General features: G+C 35.5%; 1 protein-coding gene across 3 annotated transcripts in view; it reads right to left on the reverse strand.

The window, feature by feature from the left end:
* SLC49A4 (solute carrier family 49 member 4) overlaps positions 1-14,420 on the reverse strand; it is a 115,162-nt gene that overhangs the window by 39,072 nt on the left and 61,670 nt on the right. For 2 of the 3 annotated variants that reach the window (XM_020805972.3, XM_078376722.1), the window contains exon 7: positions 9,106-9,233. In XM_020805972.3, coding sequence (XP_020661631.3) covers positions 9,106-9,233 — 128 coding nt within the window. Of the gene's footprint in view, positions 1-9,105; positions 9,234-10,253; positions 11,113-14,420 lie in introns of those variants that run through there. The other variant, XM_078376696.1, reaches the window with a different exon arrangement.

The following is a 14,420-nucleotide window of genomic DNA, read 5'->3' on the forward strand; positions in this document are numbered from 1 at the left end:
TATCTAAAAAATGAAGATAAATGCCTTTCTTCCTGCGGGTCCTGTGAGTAAATAACTTTTAAACTCCTTATGAAAACTTCTGGCAAATATAGAAGGACTTTTGAAGCGTAGCTGCATTGTCTTTAATCTAAAAGAAAACACTTTCACTTTTGACCGGAGAGCCGGAGGCTGAAAGAGAAACAATGTGGGCTCTTGAACACGGCTTGGCTTCCTAAGTTATAAATCTCTGCCTTGTTTATACATGAGGAGAGGTAGAGATAAGAGTAAAAGCTGGGTGCGTGTGCCATCACAAAAACCTTCAGATCGCAGCCTCGATAGAGTTGCCCGGTTACAAAGAACAGAGGAGGGGGGGGAGTCGAACTTTGCAACCACTATGGAGAAAACAGTTTCAGATTTGGTCTCCTCCATGAAAGGAATGCAAAGCCAGTTTGCACAGCTTCTCTCTAAAATGGATTTGATGTTAGAAGGGCACCAACAGATGAGTCAAGATTTAAAGAAATTTCAGGGAGAAATGACAGATATCAAGACTAGTCTAAATAAGACAGAGGGCAGGTTACAACAACTGGAAGATTTTCAGGGCAGCCTTGGCCAAGGTTTTCAGAGCAAAGTTGAAAAACAAGAGGAATCTATTAATGACCTAAAGAGAAAGCTCATCTATTTTGAAGACAATGCGAGACGTAACAACATTAAAATAATGAACTTTAGTCACAAGAAAGAAGTGAATTTAAAACAAGAGGTAATAGACTGGATTAACACAGTGATGAACTCTCAACATGTGGCTGAGGAAGATATTGAGAGGGTTCATTTTGTTGGAAAACCTCAAAGAGACAGAAGACCTATAATAGTGAAATTTTTCAATTATAACAAGAAAAATCAGTTCTTCAAGGTCATTAAAGAAAAACCTGAAGTGTTAGTTTACAGATCAGACCCAGTTCAGATCTATCAGGATTTAAGCTCTGAAACTATTCAATGGAGGAAAACAATGAAACCTATTACTTCAATCCTAATTAAGAATGGCAAGAGATACAACTGGGGTTATCCTGTTTTTTTGAAAATATGGAAGGATGGAACCCTACACAAAATACACTCTTTTGACGAAGGAAAACATTTGTTATTGGCTTGGGGAATTTGGGACCAGAGTGTGCAAGAGACAAGCAAGCAAGTGGCTCTGTAAGGACAGCTGATTTGGAAGATACCCTCAGAAGATTTTTTTTTGAAACAATTTTTTTGATTGGAAGAGATTAAGAGAACCATTGGATATTGATATAATCTGGTTTTTTTTTTCCCTCCTATTTTCTTTCTTTTTTCCCCTGCCTATTGTCCCCTTTTCCCTTTTTTTTTAAGACAGTTAATTTGAAAAAGAAGATACTATTAGAATTTTTTTTTTTTGGATTTTTGAATTTTTTTTTTTTTTGATTGGAAGAGACTAAGAGACATTATAGGATGCTGGAATAATCTGGTTTTTTTTTTCTCTCCCTAATCACCCTACTTTTTTTTTTCCCTCCTGCCCATTGCCCTTTTTTTCCTTTCCCCTCCCAATTCCCCTCCTTTTTTCTTCTTTTTTCTCTTCTCCTCTCTTTTTTCTTCTTTTTTTTTTCTTTTTTCTTTTTTTTTCTTTTTTTTTCTTTTTTCTTTTTTTTTCTTTTTTTCTTTCTTTCTTTTTCCTTTCTTTTTTCTTTTTGGTAAGGGGGGAAATTTTGGGGAAAACTCTGTTTTTTTTGTTTGTTTGTTTGTTTGCTTGTTTGTTTAATTTCTCTTCCTTTTTATTTTCTTTTTTTTAATAAACAAAGAACTTGTGTGTTTGTTTTGGGTTTTTTTTTTTCTTTCTTTCTTCCCTTTTTCTAATTATAAGCATGTGTTTTACAAGTATGTGCACACATATATGGGTCAAGGGGGGGGAAGGAGGAAAGAAAAAAGAGAAAGGGGGGGAAGTTTTGGTTATTGTTATTGGTTTGTTTTGTTTTGTTATTACTCTGGATTGTCCGATTAAGATGGGATTGAACAAATAAAAAAAGGAAGGCATTTGGATATATATATGTGAATAAATATATGATGTGGGGTGAAGGGGAGGTGGAGGTTCGGCTGGGGTCCAGACTGGTGGGAGTGGCGTCTCCCCCCCTCCCAGATCGCGTGTTCAACATTAGTGAGACGCGGGGAAGCTGGAGGGAGGAAAAATGTTTATATGTAGGGAGGAAGGGTAGGGATAGAGAATTAGAAAGAGGTGAATTTAATTTTTTTAGTTGTTTTTGTTTATGTTTTGGGAATTGCACAAAGGGACCAACTAAGAAGCAAAAGATTGAACAGACATGGGGAAAAACATAAGAGTAGCCACTTTAAATGTGAAAGGCCTAGGAGCTGTATTAAAGAGAAGGAAAATAGAATTATTATTAAAAAAAAGTAGAGTTGACATTATCTATCTACAAGAGACACATCAATTAAAGGATGGAGTCAATGAACTGAAATTGCAAAATATACATATATATGAAAAAACCTTTGGGACATCCAAATCTAGAGGGGTAGCAATATTAATATCTAAACATTGTGAATTTATAGTAAAAGAAGTAATAAAAGATAGTAATGGTAGATATTTGATAATCCAAGGACAAATGGGGGAAGAAGAATACACATTAGTAAATGTGTATGCACCAAATATGAACCAAGGAGAATTTTACAAACATGTTATTAAAGAAATGGAAAAAGTTAGGAAAGGATATGTGATTATGGCAGGAGATTTCAACATGGTCTTAGATAAGTTGAAAGATAAATCTACACATAAAAAAGATGAATTGCATAAAAGGGATACCCCCCTAAGTAAGATAATAAATACTACCGATTTGAAAGATATATGGAGAGAATTGAAGGGAGATGAAAGGAGGTTTACATATTATTCTGCGGTACATAAAAGCTACTCTAGAATAGATTTTATGTTTATATCACAAAATTTAATTTCAAAAGTAGTAGACACAAATATTAATGTGATAAAGATAACAGACCATGCATTGATGGTGATGGAAATAAAAGTGAAGAAAGATTATAGAGAAGCTAGGAGATGGAGGATAGACTCCAATATTCTTCAACATACAGAGGTGATAGACAAAGTCAAGAAAGAATGGTTGGAAATATGGTCATTTAATGAAGCGGGTGGGAATAAAATAGGTGTGTTATGGGACACCATGAAAGCTGTTATGAGAGGAATTGCTATAAGAGAATCTTGTAGATTAAAAAGACTGAGAGAAGGAAATGTAAAAAGGATTGAAGAATCGTTAAAGGATTTAGAAACTAAATATTTTATAGATAGAGACAATAAAAAATTATTAGAGATACAAGCTAAAAGAAAGGAATTGGAAAGCTTAGAATTAGAAAAAGTACAGAGGGATCTGATATACACTAAAAGGAATTTTTTTGAACATAGTAATAAAAATTCAAAACTTTTAGCTAGAATGGTTCATACCAAAAGAACAAAAAACAACATTGGTGTGATTAAAGATAAAACAGGAAAAAATTGCAGTTTAATGAAAGAAAAATTAAAGATTATACAAGATTTTTATCAAAATTTATATAAAAGTAATAGCGCATCAAAAGAAGATATAGAAACTTATATTAAAGAAAATGTTAAGAGTGAAATATCAGAGAACGATAAAAAAGACTTAGATAAAGAAATAAAAGAGGAAGAGATTATAGAGATAATTAATAAACTAAAATATGGTAAAACCCCAGGTTTTGATGGACTAGGTCCGGAATACTATAAAACCTTTAAATCAATATTGATCCCTAAATTAAAAGTGCTTTATAATGAAATCTTGGAAGGAGAGAGGATACCAGATTCATGGAAACATTCATTGATAACTCTTATCCCAAAACCTAATAAAGATCTAACAGACCCAAGTTCATATAGGCCTATTTCTTTACTAAATCAGGATGCAAAGATATTTACAGCAATACTTGCAAATAGAATTAATAAATTTATTATAAAATATATCAAAGAGGATCAGAATGGTTTCTTGAAAGGTAGGCAAATGGAAAACTTAACAAGGAGGGTTTTGAATATTATACACAATATAGAAAAAAATAAACTGAAGGCAGGCATTTTATCATTAGATATATTTAAAGCATTTGACTGTGTGGAATGGCCAACATTAAAGACTTTGTTAAAGGGTTGGGGTTTTGGAAAAAAGTTTAGGGGGATAATAGATCAATTATATTTAGAGAATACCTCTGTAGCAATAGTTAATGATGGGATGACAGATCAAATAGCTCTTGGCCGAGGTACTAGGCAAGGTTGTCCTCTCTCTCCAGTTCTGTTTTGCCTGGTTATTGAAATGTTAGCAAATGTAATTAGGAACGACGATTTAATTGAAGGTATAGGAGAAAAGAAGACAAAGATTAATTTATTTGCGGATGATTCTTTATTGACAGTGAAAAACCCGTTAGAATGTATAGATAAAATTAAAACACACTTAGAAAAATTTGGAAAAATAACCGGATTAAACATAAACTGGCAAAAATCTGACTTAATGTTGTTTAATTATAGTAGAATAGAACAAGAAAAGTTTACTGAAAAACATGATTTTAAAATATGTAAAACAATTAAATACTTAGGAATAGATTTAGCGAAAAATATTCAAAAGATAAAGGATTATAATTATAACAAACTAAAGGAAGTAATTAATAAGAAACTACAAGAATATGATAAGTTCAAATTATCTTGGTTTGGAAAGATTGCATTGGTAAAAATGAAAATTTTACCAAAAATTAATTTTCTATTCAGAATGTTACCAATGCAGTTAACAGAGGATGAGTTGAAATATTGGCAAGGAATAGTTAACAAATATTGTAATGAAGGGAAGAAATCTAGAATAAATAAAAAGTATTGGTATAAAACAACAAAAAAAGGTGGTATAGGTTTGCCAAATATAAGAAACTATTATTTAGCTAACCAACTGAGGTTTATTGGTGAAATTATATATAATCCGGAAAGGTTAATTTGGTGGGAAATAGAATCATCAGAACTACAAGGAAATATAGAAAAATATTTATTTGCTAAAGGTAAGAAAGATAAAATAAGTCAAGTTAATAATCCCTTTTTAAAGACACTGTTAAATATATGGTATAAGTATAAAAAGAATTTATGTTCATCATACTCTCCATTTAGATTAGTGACAGAAATAGAAGATTTTCCTACCAATATGAAGGTGTATATGGATCTATTTAAAGAAGAAAAAGTGATTAGACTGAAAGATTGGCTGTATAAAATGAGATCGATAGATCAAATGAAACAAGTATTTCAAAACAAGACTATTTCATGGTTGAACTATGCACAACTGGAAAGATGGACTAAGGAATGGGCAAATAAATATAATAAAGGTAGAGAGCACACAAAATTTGAACAATTTTTACTTTCATATGAGGACATTCAGATGACTGACTCAGTAAAAGGTACAGTAAGTAAAATTTATTCACTTTTTAATTTAGAGGAAGAAGAAAGTGAGAAAGAAGGATTGAAAATGGTGTGGGAACAAGATATTGGGAAAAGAATAAATGAAGAAGAATGGAGGAGGATATGGAAAATGAGGATTTTAAGACTGATGTCAGTAAGAATAAAGGAAAATTTTTTTAAACTTAGTTTAAGATGGTATTTAACACCGGTAAAATTAAACAAAATCAACACCAGTCATCCGAATGTCTGTTGGAAATGTGAGAAAGAAGTTGGTACATACTTTCATATGTGGTGGGAATGTGAAAAGGTACAAAGTTTTTGGAGACAAATTTTTAAAGAATTAAGTTGTATCTGTGGAAAAGATATAGAATGTAAGGCTGAGATTGCTTTGTTATCAATATATGAGAATGTGGAATATGACAAAATGATTAAAGAATTGATAACTAATCTAATAACAGCAGCTAGATTGATTATTGCTAGACAGTGGAAATTAAAGACTGAATTACAAATTGAAGAATGGTATAAAGAAATATGGAATATAGCATTAAATGATAAATTAACTTGTAATTTAAAGATGAAGAAAGGAGAGTTGAAAAAGAATAATTTTTATGTAATATGGGGTAAATTTTTGGAATATGTGTTAATAAGGGGAAAAGGGAGAGCTCCAAATCAAGAATCTATGCAGTTCTGGAGAGGAGGACAATAGAAGAAGAAGAATGAGAAGAAGAAGAAGAAGAAGAAAAAGAAGAATATGGCAAGAGGTCCCGTATATGGTGGTGGGGAACACTGTTATTGTGTTGTAAGCGTATATGTTTTATGTATATGATTTTTTTTTTTGTTATAGTTAAAAAAAAAAATTAAAAAAAAAAAAATGGCCGTTGGGACACTTAACGATGTTTCCCCATAGCGAAGGTTAATCCGGAATGGATTAACCTCGCTATGCGGGGCACCACTGTATATAGGTTTAGTTTCAAAGTTCAATACACAGATTGGTTGAAATCTTGTTGCTTAATGTAGCAAGACCCATTAAAATAGGCCCACAGAATCAGTGGGAATTTGGGGAGTCGAGTCTGTGAGTATCGCTGAGGCAATGGGCCTATTCTAGTTGCATCTTACTATGCTAAAGTAACGAATGAGGATTTGATGAGTCAGCTCCTCTGTAAGTTCCACTGATTCAAACGGAACTGATTGGGCCTACTCTAGTGCAGCTTATTACATTAAGCATAAGCATTTCAGTCACTGCCTAGAAGTGTTACGTATAAAGGAGGAGGGTTACTGCTCAAAGCAGTGTGAAAACAGGGTACAGCACTGTAGCATTCTCTATTTATTTGATCTATGGTTCATGTTTGTTATGTAATGGCTTATGAATATTCATGTTGCTGAAAGGCGGAGCTGGGAGAGGTGCTATGAGAGGCGGAGCTGGAGTCAACAAAGAGAGTTCAAGTCAGAGTGTGAGATTAAGTGAGTTCAAGAGAGTGTGTGGAGATTAAGAAAGTTCAAGTCTGTGAGTAGATTAAGGGAGATTGAGTCAGTGAGAGTAGAGTCAGGGTGTGTAATAGAATGTGTAGTTTGGGAAATTTAGATGTGATTAACTACTGAAGATATTCATGAATCTCTCTAATCAATAAACCAAAGTTTTACTTTAAAGCAACTGAAGTGTGGACCTGAATCTTTCTGAAGTAAATGATTTAGAAATCACCTGGTGGCAACAAGTGTAAAAGGAGAGAGTGTTTGCCTTCGTGTGCTCTGGGGCTTGAAGGTCAAGCAAGGGTGGACGTCACAAGCACAATACCTCAAAACGCCACAGGAAGGGAGCATTGTAAGCTGTCCTATTAGGACTCAGACCATCTAGTCCAGTACTGTTAAACCCGGCTGGCAATGAATCTCCAGGGTTTCAGAGGCAGGATTCTTTCTTGCCCCACTTGGAGATCCCTGGTATGACAAATGGCCTCCATTCCAAGAAGGAAGCAGACCTAACCCTGTTTGCTTCCAAAATTCAACGAGACTGGGTGTGTTCAGGGTGATACAGTGGTAACAACTCGAGCAGTGCTCCTTTCTAGAATACAAAGTACAGTGTCAAGCTGGGGATCTGCCTACCAGGTTTGTTAAGACAGCAAGAATGAATTTCAACCCTCTCCAGCCTTAATTTACGTATGTGTGGAATTTATAACATGCAGTTAGGCAGTGACAGCTTTCAACTTAAATAAAAATCTTCTGTACCTCCTAGCTCTAAGAAGGCAGCACTCCAATTGGTAGGACGACTAAAACTGGTGTTCAAAATGGCTTTGCTGAATTTGCACAGTGCTTCAGACCAAAGCCGCTAAGACATAAACTCCCCTGCGGTCCATCACCAAGAGCAATGACTTCCAAGTCCAATCAAATGGCTCTGTGTGTTCACTTTGACTACTTTAAATACTGGCTGCTTTAGTAAACTGAACAAGAACAAATGAAAATGTGAGGTCTGGAGGCAGGGGTGGGGAATGAAAATTGCTGAAGTAAAATAAGGAAACAGAAGAGACCAGTTGGCAAATCACTACAATGGAATACTTCTCATTAAAAAAACGAGAAGAGATAAAAAGGAGGCCCAAAAGCTAAAGGAAAAAACAAACAAACAGAAAGAACCACAGAACATGGCACTAATTTTCTCACCAAACAAGTGTCAGGTTTAGTTACTAAATACACAAATCAAAATTATACTCTGGATCTCACTTCACATACTACACCCAGATCAGCAAGACATCTGCTACAGATGGAAGGCATAAAACCTGATAAATGAACTCCAGAATTAATACAAATTGAGGCGTTTGGGGATTGCAGAGAAAGGAGAGAAACCTGGGATATCAAGCCATAAAGTGAAAAAAGTCCAGAAATGCTCATCATTTCAAGTTTAAACTATTGTTGCACATATGTAACTTAATATTCCTCTGGATGAATTGTACTCTGTATCTGTTTCTTACAAAAGGCTGATGTAATCAAACAAAAAGAAAGTGCATTATTTTAGTACATTATAAGTAACTTACAACAGCTTGCTATTTTCAAATATAAGTGTGTTTCTAGATATGCAGCATCTATTACATGATCAGAAAATGACAACATGGAACTAGCCACTGAAATTCTAAATAAGCGGGTATCAGGGTTATCATTAATTCCTTTCTTTAAATGAAGATTACAGTCAACTAACAACAGACTTGAATAATCCTTGTCAAAGGCAATTCAACTTTATGAATATACACATTCCCTCTTGCTTGTAGCAGCATATAAAAGTTTATTTAGCCCCGAGTGAGCTTTTTCAGCTGTATGCATGAACCTGCACATATGTAGCAGGTTAGGATGCTGCCCATTCTGACAACAACCTTGTGTGCTACACTGCAAATGGTTTTCATAAACCAGAATGAAGGATTGATAAAGTGGCTTGAGATAAATTGCAGCATCAGAGCCAACAGAAAAGAAGAAGAAGAAAACAAAAGAGCAAAAACTTTACTGTGTAATTTTAAATAGTTTTACTGTAATTCATCTGTACCTCAAAACCACAGAAGCCACTGGCAATGGTGTGGCTAAAAATATTGTAAATAAATAAATAAATAAATAAATAAAACATTTTCTCAGGGCCCTATATAATGAATAAACACCACCAAAGCAGCTATTGCCAGGACTGGACATCAACATACCTGTAGTTAAAGGAAGATGAATGACAGTTGTTAAGCATGTCAACGTGAACCAGATGGATGACACAGTTGCTCCTGATAATAACAGGATAAGTATAGGTTTCAGCATCGCTCTGATAAAATCAGCAAATCTGGAAGACACATACATCACATTTACCAAAAAAATAAAATAAAATCACATTTTATAAACAATAGTACAAATAAAGAGATGTTATGTTCAGCCAAATTCCTAAAACGGAATAATTCAAAACACTTGATTTTTAATGTGTATTTGACATTTAAAGGAAGGGGGAAAGGACAGATGCTAGCACAAATAAAGGCCTCTCATGACAGAAGTGTATCACCAACTTTCTGGGCTGATTGCACTGATTTCTTGAAAAGAGGCTATTTTTGTTTTATATTTTTCATCCCCGTGTCTATGAAAAATAGTCTTAATTATGTGAATCAATTAGGAGTTTAAAATATTATCAAGGTGAAATCAAAACTGTCTGTAGCTCAGTAAGATATTATTTTTACCTAGTTCACACTGTTTTAGTACAGGAAGTGAGGATCTTCCTTGATTTGAAAATTATTTTTCTTACTTTTCTAGACATTTTTAGAATCCAGAAAAGTAATGAAATTACAGTAGTGGGGAAATTATTTCTACTAAACATAGTGAGATGACATGCATAAGAAGGCACAGAAGAGGTTGTATTTCCTGAGAATGCTCGGCAAGTTAAATTTATCTCAGCATTTACTTCTGTCATACTATCGTAGCACCATTGAGAGTGTCCTAACCTATGGCATTCTGGCATGGTTTGGGAATAGCTCTGTAGCGGAAAAAAAAGCTCTACAGAGAACTATTAAAATTGCCCAGAATATCATCGGGCTCCAGCTACCAACCCTGGATGACATCTTCACATCCCGCTGCCTGAGGAAGTCACACAGCATCCTGAGAGACTCTTCCCATCCTGCTTATAACTTTTTTGAACTGTTGCCGTCTGGCAGAAGATATAGAACAATTAAGACTCGGACCACACGTTTTCTGAATAGTTTTTATCCCAGAGCTATAATTGCAATTAATAATGAGCTTAAAAACCACCAGTAGTGAATAGTTAGTTGGACTGTGTTACTTGGCCTGCGGTGTAGATGTTTGTATTTTTAGTGGGGACTTTTAGTGGGTGGGGAGTGTTTGGGGAATTTTATGTGTGTGCATGTGTCTGGTCCCTGGGTGTCTGTGAATTTCATTGTATGGGTATACTGTGTATATACTTACAATGACAATAAATAAATAAATAAATAAATAAATAAATAAATAAATAAATAAATAAATAAATAAATAAATAAAAAAAAAAAAGAGTTTGGAAGTAACCCTAACCTTTTGGGATTGAACAAACACATTCAACCAGTCTTGTTTGGTTCCTCCTGTAAATGACCTACATGCCTTCCATGGTTTATTTACTGTGACATCTGAACTGGGTATTCTAGTGTGTCTCTCCCCAACAAGACAGAATCAGAACCAACAGCAAGTCATGCCTTATTTGGGGAACAACAAGCTCTCTATAGTGACCAAAGCATAGAAGTGGCAGTTCCTGGCACTTCTGAACAAAAGCCTGAAAACAAAAATAAATAGTGGCTGTTTCTCTCCCTTTAACAAAAGCTCCCTGACACTCTCTTTTAGAAAATATGCCCCAGATTTTTTATATAGTGTCAAATAGGCCGTACAAATTTCTTTGATGGTCCAATCAATTTATTGACCTCTGCATTAAAACAGTGGCCAGCCAAAGATTTGGGGAGAATTTTCTTCAGGACATAAAGGCAACATCATTTCCCTATTTTCTTTTTCTCCTCAGCTTCTGGCAATCAGACTTGCTGTAGAATTCCTCTATACACAGACGTTCCTCACTGTCTACTCTAAATCTGCCTTTTACATGTACATCTTCACTTCTGCTGCTGCCCTCTTTCGTGCTCTCTCTCAGTCTCTCTCTCTCTCTCTCTCTCTCTTGGATATCCAATTGTAACAAATATTTCCTGTGGAAAAGAAAAAGCAGGAAATAAAACAACAACATTAAATTACAAAGTTTCTGGATTCTGACTTTGCTACAGTTTAAAAATGAATGAAAAGCTGAGCTCCAAAAGACATCTGAAAAAAAATGTGATCATTAGTAAATGCAACAAGAAAAAAACACTCCTTGAAAAAAAAAAAAGGAAGGTGGGCTGATATTGCTGTGCAGTCTTAAAAAATAGAAACAAAAACCAGTACGTGAATGTCACTGATGTTTTCTTTCACCTCCCCAAGTTTCATTCTACCACTGCTAACAAAAAAGGGACAATACTGTATCTGCCAGCTGCCCAAAATATTCAAAGCTCTTCCATCATAAACTTATCATATAAATTACCACAACCCATGGTCTAGAGGTAGGAAACTGGCAAGACTGAGAACATAAATCTCCTGTGCAGGAAGTCACCACATACTACAGGTAACAAAATAATGAATTTTCAAGGCTCATTTTCCAACTGAGCTTTCCTTTGACAAGCATAATTTTGTACCACAGGCACAAACATTTCTACTGCATGCAGAGATAGTTTGACATCCAAATGATAGCTTCTGCACCATCAAAAGCTAGAAAAAGATTTGAATAGGATGTCCTTTATATATTTTCATTAGCCAGTAAATAATGCTTGCAAGCAGAGTAAAATTATATTGCAATTTAACTACAGTAGCAGAAAGTGAGTTTGGGGGGGGGGGGTTGTTTGATTTTTTGAATTACAAACTAGGAGGAAGTAAAGCTTAAGTGCTAAAATGGAAACAAAAGTCTCCCTCATGCCAGGCTGACTGCTTGGCAAGTCACAGGGCTGACTTGAAATACATGAGCTTGTGGCACTTGACAAGAATCATTACCTAATTTTCCTAATTACAACTTTCAGCAGATTATAGTCAGCACAGACATCGATTCAACTCTACAGAGATAACTGCTGAATAGGCCTAAAGGAGGGCACCATCTATCAAGCCTGACAAATCGCTATTCCTTTTGTACACAAAATCCTATGTTGGAGGCTTTATAATTTCTTCAGATGGAGCAAAATATTTGGCAACAAACTGTTAAATCTCTCTCTTAAGCAGAAAGAAATAGACTGAAGGCTGGATGGGAATTCACAAAATATTTGCATCACTGTGGAATCTGAAACCAATTTTAAAGCAGCCATAAAAGACATTAAAAGGCTATTTTGAGGATGAAACTAGGCTACATAGTTAACACATTAATCTCCCACAAAAGGTCAAGATTTACATGATAGGCCTTACTCAGCAGATCTGTATTTCAGTGATCTTAAAGGTAATAAAAATGGCCCTGCAATTTCACAGCACAATATAATTTATGAGCCTGAGAGGAAGTTCTCCAATGCACGGAAGATTCTAGAATGGGACGGGTGCAACAAAACAGTACAATATACTGCTGTTATAAAATGATACGGAGGCTCCGCATATTTAGTTTTCCAATTCTGTTTTTTAATCCCACTGCAGGACGTGGGTTTATGTTACTTAAGGTTCTGCTCTTTTGACTACAAGCCATCTTCTTGAGCAACTTCCCTCACCGAGTGTTTCATCAGCCACTGCCAATAGATTACAGTACATCTGTATATCAGCTAGAAACATAATACTTTGAAAAATAACATGAAATATTTGTGAAATAATCCATGTCTTTTTCAGATACAGTATGTATGATAGTGACCCTTAGGTGTTTTTCATCTTCACAAGTGTGTGTGTACACACCCACCCACACCTGAAGATGAAAAAATACCATGCACTGTGTACCCTGCCCAGGAATATGTCAGGGCCCATGGCTGGAGAAGTGGTGCATTATTCAGTTTTACAACAGGGGGCACCTTAAGATTATTCCCATATAAAAATCATCACAGTAGTCACCACAGAGAAATCTATTTTGATGTGTGTGCTAATTACTCATTACAGCGGTGCCTCACTTCACGGTGATAATCCGTTACATTCAAATCGCTATTAAGTGAAATCGTTGTCAAGCGAAAGTAAAAAACCCATTGAAATGCATTGAAAACCGGTCAATGTGTTCCAATGGGCAAAATACCTCATTGTGCAGCGAAGATCCTCCATAGGGCAGCCATTTTCCGATGCCTGTAAAGCGAAGAATCTGTCCTGAACACAGCGGGGAGCCATTTCGCACAGGGGGAGCCATTTTGAAAACCCAACGATCAGCTGTTTTTGATCATCGTGAAGCGAAAAATCGGTTCCCAAAACAGGGAACTGATCGTCGTCAAGCGGATTTTCCCCATTTAAACATTGTTTTGCGATCGCTATAGCGATTGCAAGAAACTCATCATAAAGCAGATTCATCGTGAAGTGGGGTAATCGTCAAGCGGGGCACCACTGTATTTTATTTAGAATCCCTCTATCTGCAATTCCCAGTGTGGTGTAGTGGACAGAGTGATGGCTCAGGGCTCAGGGCAACAGTGTTCAAATACCCGCTCAGCCATGGAAACTGACTGGGGGAGTGGAACTGGTAAAATCATTCCTTAAATATCCCACTTATCGTGAAAGCCCTAACAGGGTTGCTATTACAGTGGACCCTTGACTTACAGACAGCTTGACTTACAGACTTTTTGAGTTACAGACTTCTCTGGCCGCAAAATTTAGGTTTGACTTGCAGCCTGAGAATTGACTTACAGACCAGAAAAAAACCAAAATGGAACAAAAACGGCCTGTTACGGGATTAATCGGTTTTCAATGCACTGTAGGTCAATGGAGACTTGACTTACAGACTTTTTGACTTGAGAACCGCCTTCCAATATGGATTAAGTTCTCAAGTCAAGACCCCACTGTAGTCAGTTCAAACTTGATAGCACGAAACATACCTTCACACACCTCTATCTACTCTGTAATTCAAGGAACTGGCAATGAGCTCACTATTTGTTTTAGTTTACGAGTTGTGGCAGAATAGACAACAAAGCATCTTTATAAAACTACTCTATACAACTCTTACAGCAGTTAAAACAGCAGCCAAAAGACTAAAGAACCTAAACCAGAAAAGAAAAATAATGTATCATTCCAGCTGCTGGTTATCAAACCTTGGTGCCTAATGTTATTAAAACAGACACCTGCTTTGAGTATTCCATAAGTGTGCCCAAAACAAATGTAACGGTCTGCTTCATATGGAATAAACTAGCCCTTTCATTATTCTGATTGAAATACATAGTTTTAGAGTTTAAAACTAATACTTTTCGCTCCAGTAAGAGCCTCTCGGCAGGCTTTAACTTTACAACATAGTGTGTGGTGCATCCACATCTCACACACTTATGTAATTTGGACA

This window comes from Pogona vitticeps, chromosome 1 (genome assembly GCF_051106095.1).
Source record: "Pogona vitticeps strain Pit_001003342236 chromosome 1, PviZW2.1, whole genome shotgun sequence".
Lineage (NCBI taxonomy): Eukaryota > Metazoa > Chordata > Lepidosauria > Squamata > Agamidae > Pogona > Pogona vitticeps.